Source organism: Tamandua tetradactyla, chromosome 23, assembly GCF_023851605.1.
Source record: "Tamandua tetradactyla isolate mTamTet1 chromosome 23, mTamTet1.pri, whole genome shotgun sequence".
NCBI lineage: Eukaryota > Metazoa > Chordata > Mammalia > Pilosa > Myrmecophagidae > Tamandua > Tamandua tetradactyla.
Genome location: NC_135349.1, coordinates 5727801 through 5751957, shown reverse-complemented (window position 1 = coordinate 5751957; position 24157 = coordinate 5727801). Strand labels below are relative to the sequence as shown.

At 38.5% G+C, this 24157-nt stretch overlaps 1 protein-coding gene across 2 annotated transcripts in view; it reads right to left on the bottom strand.

The window, feature by feature from the left end:
* Positions 1-24157, bottom strand: part of CYTH3 (cytohesin 3) — a 103092-nt gene that overhangs the window by 25261 nt on the left and 53674 nt on the right. For both annotated transcript variants that reach the window (XM_077140557.1, XM_077140558.1), the window contains exon 2: positions 421-503. In XM_077140557.1, coding sequence (XP_076996672.1) covers positions 421-503 — 83 coding nt within the window. The remainder of the gene's footprint in view (positions 1-420; positions 504-24157) is intronic.

Here is a 24157-nt window from a genome sequence, read left to right as displayed (position 1 = left end):
TGGGTTACAATTTCACAATTCTAGGTTTTTACTTCTAGCTGCTCTAAGATACTGGAGACTAACAGAGATGTCAATATAACGATTCAGCACTCATACTCGTTTGTTAAACCCGACCTTCTCTGCACAACTCAATCATCACCTTTGATCTTTCTCCCACACTTTAGGAGTACTTGGGCTATGCCTATTCTAACTTTTTCGTGTTGGAAGGGGGCTGTCGCTAATACGGGAGTGGGGATGGAACTAGTGATGTTCTGGAGAGGCTGGGCCCTCTGCATTTCAGGACTTATTTAGTCCAGGGACCCATCCAGAGGTTGTAGGTTTCTGGAAGTTACCCTAATAAGTGCCTTTTTTTTCACACTTTCACGAAGCTACTATTTTACCCCGAAGCAAAAGCCTTTAAAAAGAGATTTTTTTTTTTACCTCAATGTCATCAATAAGTTCCTTTTTTCTTCGACGAATGTCGAGAAGTTCTTCTCTCTCTTCTAAAGAGAGGTCTTCAGGCACTGAAAGGAAAAAAGATCAAATTAAACAACTACTATAGAGGACAATTTGGGAACAGCAAGTAAAGTTGAAGATGGGCACTTGCTACAACCCGGCAATTCCATGCGTGGGGATTTACCCCAAAGAAACGCCAGCATGTGGAAGACGTTCAAGACATTCCTAGCAGCACAGCACTGCTTATAACAGAAAAATGACCTCAAAGCCCAGAAAACAATAAATTTTGGTATATTCATAAAACGAATACCACAAACAATTCAAAAATCGACTGGCCAGGTCTAGCAACACAGGAAAGAGTCACAAGTAATGCACCATAAAAGCAGATGGAAGAAACTGTGCTGCATGGGGCACCTTTCCCTGAGGGCTACGACACAGCCACCCTGGGGAGCTGCGCGGATGGCAGGGGTATGACGGGTGTGCAGGGCTGCAGCCACCACGGTCCTGAGAGGGGCCAATTCCGAGAAGGCACAGATATTTGTTGAATTATTTTTTTCATTGACATAAACTTGCTCGCAATATCTCCTTTTTAATGATTAACCTCTACAATATTTCCATTCCTACCTTCCTTTTTTTTTTTTTGCATGGGCAGGCACCGGGAAGCAAACCCAGATCTCTGGCATGGCAGGCGAGAACCCTGCCTGCTGAGCCACCGTGGCCCACCCCCACCCTCTTTTCTTTTATTATTCTTACAACAGGTGGTTTATTTCATTAAGCTTTTCAAAGAAATAGTTCTTGGCTTTCATTTCCTCTCTATTGTGTGCTTAATTTCTATTTCACTAATTTGTTTAAAGAGACAAAAGATTAAGAAAATGAGTAAATAGTAAGAGAAGTTCTGGAGCATCTACAAACAAATTAAGACAACATGATAATGGTGCAGGGTAGACGAAGTGGTGAACCAGAGAACAGCACTCAGAAAAACATCCCCAGACCTACAGACAGGATGGACTTGTCAATAAATTATATGTGCTAAATCTGTTATTTCTATGGAAAAAATGAAATTGGATCCCTATTTATCATTCCTATTTATATTTTCAGTCAATTACAGTTGGATTAAAGACTTAAATGTGAAAGGCAATACTACACAAATGTTAGCAAAAATACAAATGACTTTTTATTATTTTAGGGCAGTGAAGGATGTCTTAAACAAGAGCTATAAAACTTTTAGAAGAAAATGTAGGGAAGTATCTTCAGGACCTGGTATTAAGCAATGGTTCCTTAGACTTTACACCCAAAGCACAAGCAACAAAATAAAAAGATACATATGAGTTCACAAAAACTAAAAACTTTCATTCCTCAAAGGACTTTATCGTGAAAGTAAAACAATAACCTACACAATGGGGGAAACAACTTGGAAACCACATAGCCAATATGGGTTTAACATCCAGACTATATAAAGAATTCCCACAAATTAACAAGAGGACAACCCAGTTAAAAAAAAAATGGGTAAAAGACTTGAACATTTCTCCAACTAAGATTATATAAATGGTTAAAACACACACACACACACATACATACACAGGAAAAGATGTTCAACATCATTAGCTATTAGGGAAATGCAAATCAAAACCACAGTGAGATACCACCTCACGTACACTAGAAAGGCTACTATTTAAAAAATGGAAATTTACAAGTGTTGAGATAAGATGTGGAGAAACAGGAACACTCATTCATTGTTGGGGTTAACGCAGAATGGTGCAGCTGCTGTGGAAGACAGTTCGGCAATTCCTCAGAATGTTAAGTACAGAACTGCCATATGACTTCGTAATCCCACTTTTGGGTATATGCAGAAAAGATCTGAAAGCAGGAATCAAACAGGTATCGGCACACCAAAGTTTGTAGCAGCGTTATTCACAACTGCCAAAAGGTAGAAGCAATCCAAGTGGTCATCAACTGATGAAGGCCTACATAAAATGTGGTAAACACACAGTGGAATATCATACAGTCAAAAGAAGGAATGAAATTCTGACATACGTGACAACATGGATGGACCCTGAAGACATCATGTTAAGTCAAATAAGGAAAACACAAAAGGAAAAATATATGACCTCACTGATATGAAATAATTAGAATAAGCAAACTCACAGAGTCAGAACCTAGAATAGATATTACCAGGGGAAGGGGTAGGGGTAGGAAATGAGGAGTTAAAGTTTAAATTGTACACGAGTTTCTATTCGGATCGATCATAAAGTTGTGGTAATGGATAGCGGTAATGGCAGCACAACATTGTGAACAAAATTAATAGCATTGGTTAGAGGAAAATGTAGAGAAAGTTAGATGAAAATGCAGGGAAATATCTTATAAATCTTATACTAGGAAGCAGTTTCCTAGACCTTACACTCAAAGCAAGAGCATTGAAGAAATAAATGGGAACTCCTCAAAATTAAACACTTTCACGCATCAAAGAACTTTGTCAAGAAAGTAAAAAGACAGCCTACACAATGGGAGACAATATTTGGAAGCGATATATCAGATAAAGGTCTAGCATCCAGAATTCATAAAGAGATTGTTCAACTCAACAACAAAAAGACAGCCAGCCCAATTACAAAATGGACAAAAGACTTGAACAGATACTTCTCAGAAGAGGAAATACAAATGGTCAAAAGGCACATGAAGAGATGCTCAACTTCCCTGGCTATTAGGGAAATGCAAATCAAAACCACAATGAGATACCATTTCACACCCACCAGTATGGCCATTATCAATAAAACAGAAAATGACAAGTGCTGGAGAGGATGCGGAGAAAGAGGCACACTTATCCACTGTTGGTGGGAATGTCAAACGGTACAACTGCTGTGGAAGGCACTTTGGCAATTCCTCAAAAAGATAAATATAGACTTGCCATATGACCTGGTAAGACCATTGCTAGGTATCTACTCAGAGGACATGAGGGCAAGGACACAAACAGACATTTGCACATCAATGTTTACAGCAGCATTATTTACAATTGCCAAGAAATGGAAACAGCCAAAATGTCCATCAACAGACGAGTGGCTAAACATACTGTGGTATATACATATGATGGAATATTATGCAGCTGTAAGACAGAATAAAGTTATGAAGTATGTAACAACATGGATGGACCTTAAGGACATTATGCTGAGTGAGATTAGCCAGAAGCAAAAGGACAGATACTGTATGGTCTCACTGATACGAACTGACATCAGTGATTAAACTTGGAGAATTTCATTGGTAACAGAGACCATCAGGAGGTAGAAATAGGGTAAGATATTGGGTAATTGGATCTGAAGGGATTCAGATTGTGCAACAGGACTGAATGTAAAAACTCAGAAATGGACAGCACAATACTCCCTAACTATAATACAATTATGTTAAAACACTGAATGAAGCTGAATGTGAGAATGATAGAGGGAGGAGGGCTGGGGGCACAAATGAAATCAGAAAGAAAGATAGATGATAAAGATTGAGATGGTATAATCTAGAAATGTCTAGAGTGTGTATAATGATAGTGACTAAATGTACAAATTTTAAAAATATTTTTGCATGAGGAAGAACATAGGAATGTCATTACTGCAGGGTGCTGAAAATAGATGGTAATTAATATTTTAAAATTTCAACTTCTGTGTGAGACTAAAGCAAAAACTGTTTATATGGTACAAAATTTATATTCTGACTAGTTCATTTACTAATATAATTTATGTAGACAGCTTAAATGAACACCATAAGTACATGGAACCTTGAGTAGGACATGAGATTTTGTTGGTTTGTCCAGAGTGATGCCCTGATAAATCAGAGAGTGATTTGAACAATAAATAAAAAAGTATTTGCAAAGTCCCCTTCGGGGAATGGTGAGAACGGGGGAAAATTTAACCTCCCCAAGTTGAATTCTTGATATTCTCACAAGCAGAGTGAACAAGCAAAGCTATAGGCTGAGCCCCCAATTTTGGGGTTTGTTCATACGAAACTTAACCCCACAAAGGCTAGGTCAAGCCTACTTAAAATTAGGCCTAAGAGTCACCCCCAAGAGAACCTCTTTTGTGGCTCAGATGTGGCCTCTCTCTCCAGCCAACACAACAAGCAAACTCACTACCTTCCCCCTGTCTACATAGGACATAACTCCCAGGGGTGTGGACCTTCCTGGCAATGTGGGACAGAAATCCTAGAATGAGCTGAGACTTGGCATCAAGGGATTGAGAAAAACGCTAGACTGAGCTGAGACTCAGCATCAAGGGATTGAGAAAACCTTCTCAACCCAAAGGGGGAAGAGTGAAATGAGACAAAGTGTCAATGGCTGAGAGATTCCAAACAGAGTCCAGAGGTTATCCTGGAGGTTATTCTTAACGCATTAAATAGATATCACCTACTTATTCAAGACATAATGGAGAGGCTGGAGGGAACTGCCTGAAAATGTAGAGCTGTGTTCCAGTAGCCATGTTTCTTGAAGACGACTGTATAATGATATAGCTTTCACAATACGGCTGTGTGATTGTGAAAAACTTGTGTCCGATGCTCCTTTTATCTACCTTGTCAACAGACGAGTAGAACATATGGAATAAAAATAAATAACAGGGGGAACAAATGTTAAAATAAATTTAGTTTGAAATGCTAGTGATAAATGAAAGCGAGGGGTAAGGGGTATGGTATGTATAATTTTTTTTTTCTGTTATCGTTTTATTTCTTTTTCTGTTGTCTTTTTATTTCTTTTTCTAAATCAATGCAAATGTTCTAAGAAATGATGAATATGCAACTATGTAATGATATTAAGAATTACTGATTATATATGTAGAATGGAATGATATGTTAATATTTTTGTTTGTTGTTAATTTTTTTAATCAATAAATTAAAAAAATGCTAGTGATCAATGAAAGGGAGGGGTATGGGGTTTGGTATGTATACTTTTTTTTTCTGTTTTTGTTTTATTTCTTTTTCTGAATAGATGCAAATGTTCCAAGAAATGATCAGGATGATGAAAATGCGACTATGTGATGATATTGTGAATTACTGATTATATATGTAGAATGGAATGATCAAAATAGGAATGTTTGCGTTTGGTGTTTTTTGGTATTTAAAAAATAAAATAAAATAATTTAAAAAAAAGAAAAGAAATAAAGTATCACTGAAGGGACTAAAAAAAAAAAAAGATGTAGTGGAGAGGCTGGAAGGAACTGTTTGAAAATGTGGAGCTGTGTTCCAGTAGCCACGTTTCTTGAAGACGATTGTATAATGATACAGCTTTCACAATGTGACCGTGTGATTGTGAAAACCTTGTGTCTGATGCTCCTTTTATCTACCTTATCAACAGATGAGTAAAACATATGGCATAAAGATGAACAATCGGGGGAACAAATGTTAAAATAAATTTAGAGTGAAATGCTGGTGATTGGTAAGGGGGGGTGGGGGGTATGGTATGTATGAATTTTTTTCTGTTTTCTTTTTATTTCTTTCTCTGAATAGATGCAAATGTTCCAAGAAATGATCATGATGATGAATATGCAACTATGTGACGATATTGTGAATTACTGATTATATATGTAGAACGGAATGATCAAAAGTTATGAATGTTTGCGTTTGGTGTTTTTTGGTATTTAAACAAAAATTTAAAAATTAATTAAAAAATTAATAGCATTGTATTATTTTTGTAAATGTGGTTAAAAGGGGGAAATCTTAGGTTGTATATATGTTACTAGAATAAAATTTTAAAAACCACAGGACTGTACAACACAAATAATGAACCTATTGTAAATGATGGGCTATATGTTATGAGTACAATTATAAAAACGTTCTTTCATGAATTTTAACAAATGTACCACACTAATGTAAGGTGTTAATAACAGGGTGGTATACGAGAACTGTATTTTATGCATGAATTTTCTGTAAACACACACTTCCCCAATAAAGAATTTTTTTTAAATTGAACTGGAGCCCTTCGTCTTTTCTCTCACTTCTACAGAAGACCGCTCATCTCAAGACACAGTTAAACGGACTGATTAGGGGCATCACAAACATCTGAAAGCATGAGGCAAGAGTACTACCATAATAAAAACAGGGACAAAAGTCCTTGCTGAAACTCCATACCCCAAATCTTCTCCCCTCACCTGGCTCCCAGAATGTGGACAAGCAATCACCACCCCCACCCCCAACTCAGGCAAGAATTGGGAGGGTCTTCTCTGGAGAATCTAATCAGCCTAAAATCTAATGGTACTGATGCCAGGGGAGGGGGGTCACCAAGATCCACTACAAACAGGCTCCAGGAAGTACAGTCAGCAAGGGCTCCTGATGCATTTGGAGCTTCCAATTAGCTTTTAAAAGCCCTTCACTCACGACGTTGAGGCAACCCTCTAACATGCAAAATAGATACTGAAACAGACTTAAAAGAGCTAAGAGGTAGCTTGAGGAGTAGGAAATATTGTGGGAAGGAAAGGTAATGCTGGTTTTTTACCCCACTACAAACATCACAGACTGAGGTGACTCTTTAACATGAATGTATTTTTAAAAATACATACATTTCATACTCACCAGATCAACCACTCAAAAAAAGCCTTAAGTCTGGTGGGAGTGCAAATTAGCATGGCCACTTTGGAAAACTATTTGTCAACATTTAAAAGAACTTTTATTAAATAAAAGACACAATTAAGAGAGTGCATAGGCAAGTCACAGAATAGAAGATGTGTCATATATATATGTGCCATAATATATATATATATGACAAAGAACTCATACCTATAAATCAAGAAGAAAAAGGCAAGTATCTGAATAGAAAAATGGGGATATCATAAAAAGAATAGCCAGTGTACATCTGAAGAGATGCTTGATAATTTTACTCATCAAGTGCAAATTAAAGCCAAAATGAAAGACTGTGACACAAGCATCAGAATGGTAAAGATGAGAAACACCAACTATGCCAAACGTTGGTGAGGTATGTAAGCAGAACTCTCATAACTGCTGATGGTAGTATAAATTGAAACAAGCACACTGGAAAACAGTGCAGCAACAGCAAATCAAACTAATCAAAGTTCCCTATGAGTCAGTGTTTCCACTCCAAGGTGTAAACCCAAGAGCAATGAGTGCAAATTTTCACTAGAAGACAAGGATGAGGAAAAAAAATACAAACATAAGAGTGTTTGTGTATGTCAGCTTTACTGATAATAATCCAAAACTGCAACCAACACAAATGCATATCAACAGCAGAATGACTGAACCAAGTGGGCATGCATATTCAAACAACAGAACTCTACACAGAAGCAAAAAGAATAAACTAATGCTTCATACAACATGGATGAATCTCAGACATAATAATGAGCAAAACCAGCCAGACATCAGAGTACATATATACTGTATGATTCCACTTACACAAAGTCCAAGGACAGACAAAACTAATCTGTGGCGAAAGAAATTAGAAAAGTGGCTATTCAGAGGAGGTAGAGGATACCAGTCAAGAAGGGCACAAGGCAGCTTTCTGTGACATTGGAAATGTCCTACATTTTGATCTGGGTGGTGGTTAGTCAAGTGCATATATGTGAAGATAAATAAGATAACCTGAGTTTTATGAACACTTATTATTTGGGCATTTTACTATATGTAATACCTCAAATAAAAATATTTTTAATAACGGTGTGTATGGGTTTTTTTCTGTTTTCATTTTATTTTTCTGCTGTCTTTTTCCGAATTAATGCAAATGTTCTAAGAAATGATCATGATGATGAATACGCAACTATGTGATGATATGAATTACTGATTATATATGTAGAATGGAATGATCACATATTAAGAATGTTTGTGTTTCTTTCCTGTAATTTTTTTAAAAAAATTAATTCTTTTAATAAGATGTTAAATAAAGAAGAGGAGCAAAATCAAAAGAATATCAAGTATTTCAAGGATATGGAGTAACTGTAACTCTTATAAGTGTTAATGGAAATATAAACTGGTACAACCACTTCTGAAAACTCTATGGCATATATAAAGAAGCACAATATGCCCACACACTATGATCCAGCAATTCTACGCTTAGGTAATATACCCCCCAAGAAATGTATATATATCACACCAAAGATACATACACAAGAATATTTTGAGCAGTATTACTTATAATGGCAACAAAACAAAAACCCCGAAAATAGCCCAAATGTCCATCAGTAGTAAAATGGCTAAACATAGTACATTCCTTTAATGGATCCCTATACAGAAATGAGAATGAATGAACTCCTTCTACACACAACAGCATGGATTAACTGCATAAGTATAATGCATAGGAAAAGAAGCCAGACACAAGAAAGAACACACTGTATGATTCCCTTTATACAGAGTTCAAAAACAGACAAAACCAATCTGCAACATTAGCAGTCAGGCTGACGGCAGCCCCCAGGAGGAGCACAAGGAGGCTCCAAGGGGCTGAAACACTTTCTGGACTGATGCTGACTTCGTGGGCGTACTCACTTTCTAAAAATTAATCCAGCCATAGACTTTCTGATTTGACAATTTTCTGTATATATACTGTACTTCAAAGAATGTTACACACACATTCCTTGGAATAAATCTAACAAAATACGTGCAATTACCATTATGGAGAAAATTATGAAATGCTATTAAAAGGTACCTAAAAATAAAGCTAAATGAAGATACATCATGTTCCTGCATGAGAGGACGTGTTATTATGGACTTGGAAGGACAGTGAGAATGATGATGGAGAAATATTTGAAAAGATAATGTCCAAGAACCTATAAAAATAATGAAAGAAAAAAAAACAATGCAAGATATCCACCCTCAGCTCTAAGACACTCAGCAAACTTTAAGCAGGATATATGCAAAGAAAATCACAACTAGGCACATCATAGTCAAAGCGATTAAAATGAAAGATAAAGAGCAAATCTGAAAAGCAGCTAAAGGGGAAAAAGATATTTACCTTTTAGGGAACAAAGGCAAATGATAGTTGGCTTTTCACCAAAGACAATGAAAGCCAAGAAACAATGGAAGTGCTCAAAACAAAAATAAAAACAACCTAGATTCTACATTCAGCAAATACATATTTCAAAATTAAAAGTGAAATAAAGATATTTTCAGTCAGACAAAAGCTGAGATAATTAATCTCCAATAGATCTGTACTACAAAAAAAGAACATTTTCAGGCTGGCACAATGAAAATGATACTAGATAGAATCCCAGATTTTCAGGAAGAGTACCTGAAAGGGTAAAAAAGATAGACAGGAAGACAGCTAGATAGAAAGACTTAAATTTCTTTAAAAGACAATTGGGTGCAAGAGTAGTTTAGTGGTAGAATTCTTGCCTGTCAAGTGGGAGACCTGGGTTTCATTTCCAGGCTCATGTACTTCCCCCACAACAAACAAAAATTCAACAAATGGTGCTGCAATAATGGGATACTCACATGGAAAAAGAATGAAATGTGACCCCCACCATACAGCCTACAAAAAGAAAAAGACAATTGGCGGTGGTGGGGGGGGAGGGAGACAACCATTTAATTGCAAAAATATTAACAATGTATCGTAGGGTTTGTATAATATATAGAAGTAAAATATAAGACAGCAAGATCACAAAGATTAATGGAAATACTCTGTTGAAAGGTTATAGCATTATATGAAGAGAACTTAGCTCACAAGAGGGCTGGGTTCATGGTCTAAAGCAGGGATTGGCAAACTTTTTCTTAAAGGGACAAATAAGTATTTTTCACTTAGAGGCTATACGGTCTACGTAAAATATACTCAGATGTGCCATTGTTGCACAAAAGCAGCTACGGACACTACACGAATGAGTGGCTACAGCTATAACCCAGCAAAGCCGTATTTACAAAAAAACAAGCTGTAGCCATGGACAGTAGTTTGTCAATCCCTGATCTACCAAAGCATTCCCACAGGCACTGTTGATTGAAAAGTACTTTAGCATACTACCCTACATTAAAAAAAAAATCTTTCTATGAACAAAAATTAATTTTCAAAATTTCAAGAGCTGATAATGACAAGTGTTGGTGAAGATGTACAACAGCCAGAACACTTTTGCTTTCCTAACAGTAATGTATATTAACGTGAACATTTTAGAAAACAATTTGGAATTTCCAGTAAAGCTGAAGGTCAGCAAACTTTATTCTGAAGAACTACACTCCGAGGAATATATCCTAGAAAATCACTTGCACAAATAAACCAAAATGCATGTTTTCTTAAAGCATGGTTTCTAATAGAAAGAAAGAAGGGGGAAAGGAAAGGAAACAAGGGGGGAGGGAATAAAAGAAAAAAGCAAAGAAACAATCCAATGCCATCAACTGTAGAATAAATTAATATATTCATATAGTAGAAAAAAATTAAAATGAAAATAAATTGATTACAGCAATAAGCAACAATATGGATGGATCTTGGGGAATATATGATGACAGGGGACAAAAGAAACTAGCAAAATAAAGCCATAATATGATTCCAATACTACAAAGTTCAAAAATATGCAAAACTAAAAACACTTCAGGAAAAACATGTAGTATTTAAAGGAAAAACGAGAATGATAAACTAAAATATAAAACTGATGTTTACTCCTAAGGATGATGGGTGAAAGGATGAGAATCAGGGATGGATTCAAAGAAGACTTAAAATAATTACAGAACGTGTTCACTCAATATCTCATAAAATAATTTTTAGAGATACCATACTGAGGTACCATTTTGAACCCACTAGATTTGCAAACTGTTTAAGCTCTGACAGTGCCTTTCTATTGACAAGGCCGTGGAACAACTGGGACTTGAGCACAATGCTGGTGAAAGTTTGAACTGGAAAACAATTAGGCAGTAATGCTGAACATGTTATCCTCGTGGAAGCACCAAGTAATCCACAGCTAGGTGTAAGGCCCAAGAGGAATTTTCCTGTACCAGGGAGAAGGTACAAGAATGCTCACAGCTGCACTGCTCATGTTAACAAACACCCAAGCTGAGAGCCACACCTGAAAGTAACAATTAATAATGATATTAATACTGAACAGTGAAATAATAGCAAAAGACTGCAAACAAGGTAAATACCCATCAATAGGGAAATGGACAAATAAAGTATGGTATATAAAAAAATTGAAAACCATAGTCAATTAAAAGGAATGGACTAGACTCAACATGCATCAAACATCTCAAGAATACAAAGCTGAGTTAGAATTGGAGGAACTGTACAGTATGATCTCATTTAGGTGCACTTCAAAAGACACAAAGCAGAGCTATATAGTATAAATGCATGTGTGGGTGTACATACGTATAAGATATAAATATATTACACATAATGTAAAAGGATAGGTGAACATCAAATCCAGGAGTGTTTCCCTCCAGGGAAAATGGAAGAGGACTGGGAGTAGAAGTCTTAGTTCACAACTTTACCTGCAATTAATTTTTTAGCTCCTTTATAAAAAAAAGTACACAAATATGACAAAATGTAAACCAATGTGAATGCTGGGTGTGAGCATTAAACATTTAATGTGAACATGAACATGTATTACATCTGTCTTTGGTTTTTGAAGTAGGTCTGTTATATACACACCACCAAACAAGAATCTGCCAGTAAGCGAAACGGGAAGGAAACCTGAAAGAGAGAAAAAGCGGAGTCAGAAAGGAAAAAGCTGATGGTACACACTTAGCCCCACGCAGGCAGAGGCTCCAAGCAGCGGACACTAGCGAACAGGCTGCTGGCGTCTCCTGTGCTGGGAGGGGGTCGGGGCAGCAGGTCACCCCGGCTGTCCGCAGTCCTGATGCTGAATTAAGCAAGCAGACGCTCCTAACTCAGCACCCCCTTCACCCTGACAGTGGGCAGACGGTGTGGCAGAAGGTCAGTGCTACTCAAACTCCACTGGTTGTTAGCAGTTTACAACGTGACAAGTACAGAAATGAAGAGTTAACCATTTTAAAGCAATTCAACAGAGTAATTTCATTTCTATTGAACCTAATAATAAAAATTTGGAGCTTGTACATGGTACACCTTTGGGTTCTGCTCTCCATTTCGTTGATCAAGTAATCTTTTTTTTTTGCATGGGCAGGCACTGGGATTCAAACCCGGGTTCCCTACATGGCAGGTGAGAGCTCTGCCACTGCACCACAATGGCTCCCCCAAGTAAGTATTTTTATTGTATTGTACAAAAATATCAGTGACAAATTGCTTATTAAAACAATGAAGTTTGAAAAGAACTGCCCCAGAGAGTAGACCACAATGTGCAGTGTGGTCTCTGGATAGGAAGCTCCACTGCCTTGATTATTAAATTGGGATTGTGCGTTTATACATCAGTCTCTTGAGTGCATCCTGGAGAAAATGCTCCCTCCTCAAGTTCTACCCTGTGATGGTACAATACTGACCCCAGGATTCAGGAACTCAACAAGTGCCCCTGAAAACCTATCTGAGAATTGATTCATTTTCATCCTCAAAAGAGAAAGGAAACATTTCCTGAAGAAGGCCCTAGAACAGCATACAAGAACCTGCTGAACAGGATGGGGCCATCCTGTCCGAGAGACCCCACGGCCACCTCCTCTGCCTGGCATCCTGCAGCTCCAAAGTGTGAAGTATGAGGCAATGGAGAGGCCACAGCAGCCTGGCCTTGGGGGGTGGGGGTGGGGGTACCTTTTTATTCTCTTTAGGGCAAATACTAACTACAAAATAAATCACATATTCCAGCAAATCTAAATCCATCGATGTTTGGTATACAATAATTTTGCTTCATTAAGAAAGAAAAAGCATAAAAACTACTAATTTTGACGATAAGAGGCCAAACTATAATATGCAGTTCCAATTTTAAAGAGGTTTAAATGTGCATCTTAGTGCTCAAAATCATTAGTGATTACGAAATGCAGACCAAAAATCACAAGATACTACTTCACACCCGCTAGGATGGCTATTAGAAAACAAATGGAAAATAACGTTGGTGAGGATACAGAGAAACAGGAACCCTCTCCACTGGTGGGAATGCAGAAGGGCCCAGGCTTTGCGGAGAACCATGCGGCAGTTCCTCAGAAAGCTACACACTGAATCACCATATGACCTCCCGATTCCATTTCTAGAAATATGGGCTCCAACAAATACTTGCACACCAAGGTCCACAGCAACATTATTCACAGTGGACAAAAGGTGGAACCAACCCAAGTGTCCATCAATAGATGAATAAAGAGACAAAATGTGGCATATGCATACAAGGGAGTATTTTTTAGCCACAAAAAGGAATGAAGTCCTGAAATATGCTTCAACATGGATGAACCTTGATAACATTACTGCAAAGGGAATGAAGCCAGTCAAAAAAAGGACAAATATTGTATGACCCCATATTTGGAATTATGTAGAATTACCCTGGCCCCTACATGGGATATAACTCCCAGAGGTATAAATCTCCCTGGCAACATGGGACAGGACCCGACATCATGGGATTGACAAAGGCTTCCTGACCAAAAGGGAGAAGAGAGAAATAAGACAAAATAAAGTTCAAGTGGCTGAGAGATTTCAGGGGCTGAGAGGTTATCCTGGAGGTTATTCTTATGCATTATATAGATATCCTTTTTTAGTTTATTGCATATTGGAATAGTTGGAGGGAAGTACCTGCCTTATTCCAGTAGCCTTGATTCTTGAAGACGATTGTATAACTATACAGCCTTACAATGTGACTGTGTGATTGTGAAAACCTTGTGTTTGACGTTCCTTTTATCCAGGGTATTGGCAGATGAGTAAAAAATGGGAATAAAAAAATAAACAATGCGGGGTGGATAAGGGGTAAAAAAAAAAAAAAAAGGGTAGATTAAAATATTAGTGGGTGGGCCACGGTGGCTCAGCAGGCAAAAATGCTTGCCTGCCATGCCAGAGGACCCAGGTTCGATTCCCGGTCCCTGCCCATGTAAAAAAAAAAAAAAAAAAAAAAAAATTAGTGGTCAAAGAGAAGGAAGACTAAGGAGTATGGGATGTATGTGTTTTTTCTTTTTTCTTTTTATTGCTTTTTCTGGAGTGGCACAAATGTTCTAAAAATGACCATGGTGATAAATACAGAACTAGGTGATAGTATCGTGAGCCACTGATTGTATACTCTGGATGGACTGTGTGTGCGTGTGTGAAGATATCTCAATAAAAATACATAATAATTTATTTCTTTTTCTAAATCGATGCAAATGTACTAAGAAATGATGAATATGCAACTATGTGATGATATTAAGAATTACTGATTGTATATGTAGAATGGAATGACATCTAAATGTTTTGTTTATTTTTTTAATTAATAAAAAAAGTTTAAAAAAAATACATAATAAAAAAACATGTACTGACACTCTGGAAGATAGGCAGTTTCTTACAAAGCTCAGCATAATACCTTATGACCCCGCAATCACACACCTACAGATTCACCCAACTGAGTTGAAAATTTACGTCCACACAAATCCCGAACATGAATGTTTCTCACAGCTTTATTCATAACTGCAAAACCCAGAAACAACCAAACTGTCCTTCAGTAGGTAAACCCAACGGCTGCACATTCATACAATGGAATATCATTCAACGATAAAAAGGAATGAGGTATTAAGCCACAAAAGGATATACAAAGGAACCTTAAATGAATATTGCTAAGTGAAAGAAGCCAGTCTGAAAAAGTATATACTAGATTATTCCAACAACAGACATTTTGGAAAAAGTAAAACTACAGAGATAGTAAAAATGGTTTCCAGAGGTAATAAAGAGTAATGGATAGGTGAGTACAGGGCATTTTGAAACCTGTAAGCTACTCTGTGTGATACTGTAATGTTAGCTGCATGATACTACACATTTGTCAAGACCTGTACATTAATTCATGAAAATGTATCAACATTATAATATCAATTATAATAAATGTACCTCACTAATGCAAGATGTTAATAATAGGGGAACTACATATGAGGGAGGGTGTATATGCTAACTCTGTACTACCTGCCCAATTTTTCTGTAAACAGCTCTTTAGTTTTTAAACTAAAAATAAAAGGGAGGTGGAGATAACATCCAAAGGTACCTTAAAATAATTCTCTAAAACAACTTTTTGAAAGTCATCTCAGGCAATTTGCTACCCTAACTTCAAACAAATCCTCTTGAAAATCAGACAGAAGAGCAACAAGTTTTCTTATAAGATTTCAAATGAGATTTTCAGCCACATTGCCAGAAAAATGTCACCTAAAATTTAAGATTAGATTTTATTATTTTCATTGAAATTATTTTCAAATTTGCCCTTGAGAGCTTCATTAAGTTAAAAAGATAAAAACATTTTTATAACCAATCTGCTATATCCATAGATGAATTTTGGCTAAAAATCCATGAATCTGGACGCATGCTGCTGGTATCCCTAGAAGAAACCGTCAGTGTTATGCCATTCCCTTTTCCCAATTTGTTTCATTAGCGCTCAGGAATTCTGACACGACCTTCAAGACATCAGCTTCAGTAGTGGTTGGTCTCCAAGGCTTAGGAAAGCAGCATTTCTCCTTCCACAGCACGTCCACACCATTTAGCCACATTTTTTCCAAAAATCAATGACTGGACATAACTGTCTTTACCAGTGGATTCATCACACTTAAATATTCTTAAACAGCGCCCCCCTCCACACACACACACACACACACACACACGCACACGCACACACACACACAGGAACGTGATGACATTTTCTTCGTAAAACTTCAAGTCTGACATTCTCAGCTAAGTCTTCATTCGACATTTGATTACAAAAATGAACAAATAAATATTCTGGAATTTCTTCTCAATTTCCTTTCCAACTAAAGTCTTGGCAGTACTCATTAAAACTTAAATCAAATCATGTCTCTCCCTGCCAGAACCACATATGGCTTCCTACTGCACTCAGAATAAAATCCAACCGCCTCCCCTGGGCATGCGGCCCTCCTGGACCTGCCCCCAGAGGACACCAAGCCCCCCTCTCACTTGCCTCGCCCCTCTATCACTGTTTAAGTTTTTGTATAGCACTAATTATCAAGAATGTCTTGGAAGCAACATTTAAATGCCTGAGCTCTGGAGCCATGGTGCTAGGTTCGAATCCCAGCTCTGCCACTGAATTTGTGGCATGACATGGGACTCCTGGGTTTCACTTATCTCATTTTAACAGAAATAATAAAACCAACTACTCCACCTGGCTGTTATACACTGGAGTAATATATACCGATGTCATCATCATCTCGTTTATGTCTCCTCCTACTCAAACATAAACTCTCAGTAACAGAGTTTTGTTTTTTTTTAAATATTTTTATTGTCAATCCTTAAACAAATAAGCAAACATTCTTGACATAAACATTCTATACGTGGTGTACAATCAATGGCTCACAATATCATCACAAAGCTGTGTATTCAACACCATGATCTTTTTTTTAACACATCCATCTCTCCAGCATAAGAAAGAAAAAAGAAAAAAGAAAAAAACTCATACATACCATATCCCTTATCACTCCCTCTCATTGACCACTAGCATTTCAACCTACTCATTTTAACCTTTGTTCCCCCTATTGTTTATTTTTTATCTATATTTTTTACTCCTCTGTCCATACCTTGGATAAAAGGCACATCAGATGCATGGTTTTCACAATCACACTGTAAAAGCTATATCATTTGTATAATGATATATCATTATATCATTTGTATAATGATACAATCACCTTCAAGTAACATGGCTACTGGAACACAGTTCTACAGTTTCAGGTACTTCCCTCTAGCTACTCTAATACACCATAAACTAAAAAGGATATCTATATAATGCGTAAGAATAACCTCCAGGATAACCTCTCATCGCGGAACTCTCAGACACTGCCACTTCATTTTGTCTCAATTCCCTCTTCCCTTTCTGGTTGAGAAGATTTTCTCAATCCTTTATTGCCAAGTTCCAGCTCATCTCAGGACTTCTAGAAGTCCCATGTTGCCAGGGAGGTTTACACCCCTGGAAGTCATGTCCCACATAGAGGGGGAGGGCAGTGCGTATGCTTGCTGCATCAGCTTAGAGAGAGACAGGCCACATTAGAGCAACAAACGAGGCTCTCTGGGGATGACTTGTAGGCCTCATTTTAAGAAGGCTTAGCCTATCCTCTGCAGGGATAAGTTTCATTGGGGCAAACCCCAAGATCAAGGGCTTGGCCTATTGATTTTGTCATCCTCACCGCTGTAAGAGTATCAGAAATTATCCAAATGGGGAGTTGAAATTTTTCCCCCTTTCTCCCCATTCTCCAAGGGGACTTTGCAAATACTTCTCTATTCACTGTTCAAATTACTCTGGGATTTATCAGGGCAACACACTAACCTGGATAAACCAACAAAATCTCATGCCTTATTCAAGGTTCCATGTACTTACAGTGTTTAACTAAACTGACCATAAAGTTAAATTAGGAAATGCGCTAGTCAAAATATAAATTTTGCACCAAATAAATATGTCATCTTTTAGTCTCATACAGAATTTGAAGTTTTAAAATATGGATGACCATCTATTTTCAACACCCTGCAATAACGACATTCCTTTGTCCTTCCTCATGCAAAAACATTTTTAGAGAGGTCTAGAAGAACCGGACGTGCCAAAATGGCAAGGGAGGGAATGAAAAAGACTAAGCTACCAGGCTAAGAATGAAATTATGCCACATTAAATAATTAGAATAAACAGTCTCGACTTCCGGAGAAGATGGCGGCTTAGTAAGACGCGCGGGTCTTAGTTCCTCCTCAGAAAAGCAACTAAAGAAAGAGAAACAATACGAAACAGCTCCAGGAGTCACGACAGAGACCAAAAAGACAGCGTACCCCATTCTGGAACGGCTGAACGGGCAGGGAGAATCCACTGCGGTTGAGATACCCGAGGGGCGCACGTTTTCCTGGCCGGGGCGGCCGGCGACTGGGGTCCCCTCCACGCACGTGGCTCCCCAGTCTGACTGGGAACGTTGGATAGCGGGGCCCTCCCGTCACGCCTGGCGTCTAAGGCCAGCTGGGCAATTTGGACCGGCACTCCCCCAAGCCGCGGCGGCCAGCGACCCCCGCCTCCACGCGCGGTTTTCCGGCCGACTGCCCCCGCAGACAGACGACCGCCACGAGCGCCACCTACTGGCCAGGAAAAGAAAAACAGAGCCCAGAGATTCCACAGAAAAACCTTTCAACCAGCTGGGTCCCACACCCAGGGAAATCTGATCAAATGCCCAGACACCAGCAGAAAATAATGGATGACGCTCGGAAAATTGAAGATATGGCCCAGTCAAAGGAACAAACCAATAGTTCAAATGAGATACAGGAGCTGAGACAACTAATGCTGAATATACGAACAGAAATGGAAAAACTCTTCAAAAACCAAATCAACAAATTGAGGGAGGACATGAAGAAGACATGGGCAGAACAAAAAGAAGAAATAGAAAATCTGAAAAAACAAATCACAGAACTTATGGGAGTGAAGGACAAAGAAGAAAAAATGGAAAAAACAATGGATACCTACAATGGTAGATCTAAAGAGACAGAAGCTACAATTAGTGAACTGGAGGATGGAACATCTGAATTCCAAAAAGAAACAGAAACTATACGGAAAAGAATGGAAAAACTTGAGCAGGGAATCAGGGAACTGAATGACAATATGAAGCGCACAAATATACGTGTTGTGGGTGTCCCAGAAGGAGAAGAGAAGGGAAAAGGAGGAGAAAAACTAATGGAAGAAATTATCACTGAAAATTTCCCAACTCTTATGAAAGACCTAAAATTACAGATCCAAGAAGTGCAGCGCACCCCAAAGAGAATAGACCCAAATAGGCGTTCTCCAAGACATTTACTAGTTAGAATGTCAGAGGTCAAAGAGAAAGAGAGGATCTTGAAAGCAGCAAGAGAAAAACAATCTGTCACATACAAGGGAAACCCAATAAGACTATGTGTAGATTTCTCAGCAGAAACCATGGAAGCTAGAAGACAGTGGGATGATACATTTAAATTACTAAAAGAGAAAAACTGCCAACCAAGACTCCTATATCCAGCAAAATTGTCCTTCAAAAATGAAGGAGAAATTAAAACATTTATAGACAAAAAGTCACTGAGAGAATTTGTGACCAAGAGACCAGCTCTGCAAGAAATACTAAAGGGAGCACTAGAGTCAGATACGAAAAGACAGAAGAGAGAGGTATGGAGTAAAGTGTAGAAAGAAGGAAAATCAGATATGATATATATAATACAAAAGCCAAAATGGTAGAGGAAAATATTATCCTAACAGTAATAACACTAAAAGTTAATGAACTGAATTTCCCAATCAAAAGACATAGAATGGCAGAATGGATTACGACCCAGCAATACCACTGCTAGGTATCTACTCAAAGGACTTAAGGGCAAAGACACAGACAGACATTTGCACACCAGTGTTTATAGCAGCATTATCCACAATTGCAAAGAGATGGAAACAGCCAAAATGTCCATCAACAGACGAGTGGCTAAACAAACTGTGGCGTATACCTACGATGGAATATTATGCAGCTTTAAGACAGACTAAACTTATGAAGCATGTAACAACATGGATGGACCTAGAGAACATTATGCTGAGTGAGTCTAGCCCAAAACTAAAGGACAAATACTGTATGGTCCCACTGATGTGAACCGACATTCGAGAATCAGCTTGGAATATATCATTGGTAACAGAGACCAGCAGGAGTTAGAAACAGGGTAAGATAATGGGTAATTGGAGCTGAAGGGATACAGACTGTGCAACAGGACTAGATACAAAAACTCAAAAATGGACAGCACAATAATACCTAAGTGTAATGTAACTAGGTTGGAACACTGAATGAAGCTGCACCTGAAATATGGTTTTTTTGTTTGTTTGTGTGTTTGTATCTTTTGTTTTTATTTTTTTTCTTTTTCCTTTTTATATATATATTTTTTATTAGTATTATTTTAATTCTCTTCTCTGTATTAACATTCTATATCTTTTTCTGCTGTTTTGCTAGTTCTTTTCCTAAATCGATGCAAATGTACTAAGAAATGATGATCATACATCTATGTGATGATACTAAGAATTACTGAGTGCATGTGTAGAATGGAATGATTTCTAAATGTTGTGTTAATTTCTTTTCTTTTTTTTGATTAATAAAAAAAAGAAAAAAAAGAAAAAAAAAACATTTTTAAATTTGTACATTTAATCACCATCATTGTACATTCTAGGCATTCCTAAACTATACCATCCTAGTCTTTATTGTCCATTTTTCCTTCTGATCTCATACGTGTCCCCAGCCCTTCTCCCTCTATCATTCTCACATTCAGCTGCATTCAGTAATGACAGAATTCTTGCAGTCCTCCATCACTGAGTTCCCAGCACCAAGAGCTGAGATACTTGGTAGGTACTCAAACATACGTGCTGAATTATCACAGAACTCAGAACACAGATTTTTCACAAAAGCTGCCCCAGGGATCAAAGATCGTTGTTTAATTCTTTGCAATTTAAAGAGCTACTTCAGGGCAGGCCACAGGGGCTCAGTGGCAGAGTTCTCACCTACCCCGGGTTCGATTCCTGGCGCCTGCCTATGCCAAAAAAGAAAAGAAAAGAGCTACTTCATACATTTTCATGGACTTGGTGGATTCCTGGGAAAACTATCCCCACACTATCCACTGACACTGCTGTAGAAAACAGGGCTGGGAGGTGGGAAAAACTCCAAATGCTTTTCATTACAATTTCTACAATTTTGTGTCAAAATCATTTTAAAGTTAAGTGGACATTAATGACCACAGTGCCCAGTCTACAACACAGTGAGGCAGCCTGACCCCATTCTCTGAAATACACTTCAATCTCAGCAAAGAGCCCTTCTTTCATTTTTACTATTATCTTTAACTGCCAACTGAAAAAGCCTTTTTAATCTCCTTGGCCCCACCCCCAGGGAGGTACAGTTTCGGAGCAGGACCGTCTCACTCTTGTGTTTTTCTCTTCGGGCCCTGCCACTCTTCTCTTAGATTCCTGAGTTAACTCAGGATCACACCCAAATAGAAGAGGAGCACTGTTCCTTAGGAGCCCACAGAACACACGCTTCACAGGGGCCAACACTGAGAGAGGTCACTGGTCTGGATGTCCTCTCTGCCCACCACCAGAGTCTGAGGGTTACAGAGCTGGACAAGTGTGGGGTGCTGGGGCTCTTCTCAGCAGCCTCTGGAGAAGGAAGGCGGGACATGCTCCCTTTACTTTTGGTGGTTACCTGAAGCTTCTTAGAAGGTGAGTATTTTGATTAAAAGTTTTTGGAGGACCCATCTTTGACCATTTAAAAAAGAGAAAGGGAAGGGAAGGAACAGGTCAAAGGGTGACATGTACTGATGTATGAAACCTTGAAATGCCTAAAAAATAAGAAGACTGGTGGAGAGATAAGTGACAGCTGGATAGATATGCAATAAAGCAAACACAGCAAAAGGTTAACGAACTATACAAGTTCGGTGTGGACTTTGCATATTCACCGTATAATTGTTTCAAGTTTTCTGTATATTTGAAATTTTCATAATAAATTTTGAAAATATTTTGAAAATTCAAAGCAAAAATAAATAAACACATTTTATTAGTCCTATTAAAGAACTCTGCAGATTTTTTAAACATTTTTTATTTTTCTGTATAAGGCACTCTTTATCAAAAAAGCTTATTTTTATTTGCTCCTCAAATATTACAAAGTATTTCTTAAATAATCTATGCCATCTGGCTCTTCAAGATCATACAAACTGACGTAATTTTCAAGAGAGGCCTGTATCCTCAGCCCTGGAATTCCCCTATGGGAGCGGGGCCTTTTGAAAGGGTTACAGTTCTGGTAGGCTCTGTTCCAGGAGTGACCTCTGCAGCTAAACAATTATATGAGGGGAAAAAAAGATTAACAGGACTTGAACAGGATAACCTGCTAGTTCACGAGACAAGCAGAATCTATAAAATCTATTGTTTCCTTCTAATCTGACAAGGTTTCCCGTGGTGATATAAAATTGCCACTTATAATAAAAACTGATTTAAGATCAATGTGGGTCCATGCTAACATTTGTTCCTGAAGGCGTGGGCAGAGAGGCCTCACTATTTAGCACAGAGAAAATAGTGTTTTCCTGACTTGATTTTGACCAGCTTTGTAGAAAATGGTAAGGTACTTTTGGTAAATAAAAAAATACGTGAAAATTTAAACAAAACCCACCTAAAATAAACCTCTAGAGTTATTCTGGGTGTGAAGAAAATAGGAAGGGAGACTCCTTCTTCCTTAGATGAAATTTATAGCTGTTTCTTTCAAGTATTTTGAAAGAATAATGATAGGATTTTGGAAAACCACTTCCCGTGCAGCAACCAAGCCCATTAAGTTCACAAAGAAAATTCCAGAGAAATGAGTAAAACCAAAACGTTCTTGATTATTCCTCAAGCTCTAACGAGCCAAGAGGAGAAGAGGCCCCATAATTGGGAAGGGGCACTCAACTGTCCCAAAGGACACAGAGAATTTCCCTGACAAATGTTGGGGGTGTCAGGAAGTCTGATCCACCTCTGCCCCTGGAAAAAAATTGTCCGGGCCACCAAAGCCATGGCAGTGAACAGTTGACTAGGAAAAAAAAAACAAAACAAAGAAAACAAATAGCTTCAGGCACTGACACAGAGGCCAGCCTGACAAAAGGATGAGACCAGCCATAGCAACCTGGCTGGTGAGCATGGTTTAAACAAACTGATCAGCACAGAGAAAAGTTAGAATAAGAATTCCCATAAATACAGAAAACTCAAGAGGGTCAGCACAAAACAGATGGATGTTTAAGAAAAGAATAGCTGAAGCCCAAGTAAAAACAGTATCTCCTCCTTCATAGCCCCAAGCAGAGATGAATGAGCCAAGAAGGTGCTGCCACGCCTGGCGGCAATCCAATCCAAACCTGCTCAGGATCCAGCAGATTAGAAACCTGGGTGCTGGAAGAAAAACCGTGGCTGTGCGCCTGTCAACCACAACGAAGGACTTCTTATATACTTAGGTTATTCTACACAACACAGGCCCTTAGTAAAACTGTCTTTTACAACACTCTCTCAGACATCTGCTGCCAAAGCCTGTTCTTCCAGCTAAGTACAATTAAACCCCTGGACGTTATGTGTAAAACAAACATAAAAAGACTCTGAACAGAGGAGAGAAGGCGGCAGGCTGGCTAGAGACCTTGAGACCCAACAAACAGCACAGGGTTGAGTTCCCTGGGTTTTCTTCCTGCCTCCCATGACCAAGACTTACTGCTGGAGAAGAGGGCAACCTGGAAATGCCAGCAGGTGCAAACAGAAAACAGTCTCAACAAAAGTCATTTCTCTGGAACCAAAAACCCAGCAAAGCAGCAGTCTACAAGACCAGAAAACTTTTAGACAATAACCACTCTGCTCCAGACAAACCCACGGAGAAAACTTTGGCCTAGCCCACGCAAGACAGTAATGACCAAGTAGGAAGCCCACACTCTACCCTCACCAGTTGGTAACGACGTCCCAAACACCCCATCCCGCTGGTGGTCCAAGGGAAGGCTACGCAAGGAGCCAGGGCTTTCACCTTCTCCCAGCAGTAACCAATCCATCTCGTAGGCTGTGAGCAGTAATGAGGCACCCGTCTCTGCAGCCAGGGTGGTTATCGGTGGAGGGCCAAGGAGCCTGAACCCCCATCAACAGTTAACAGGTCCCTCTGCAGCTCAAGGTGTCAACAGAGGCCAAGAGAACCTGACTTCTGTTTCTACCTGGCAGCAAGGAGGAAAAGCTCCCCCATCACTTCCCCTTCCAACTTCCTGCCACACACTTCACTT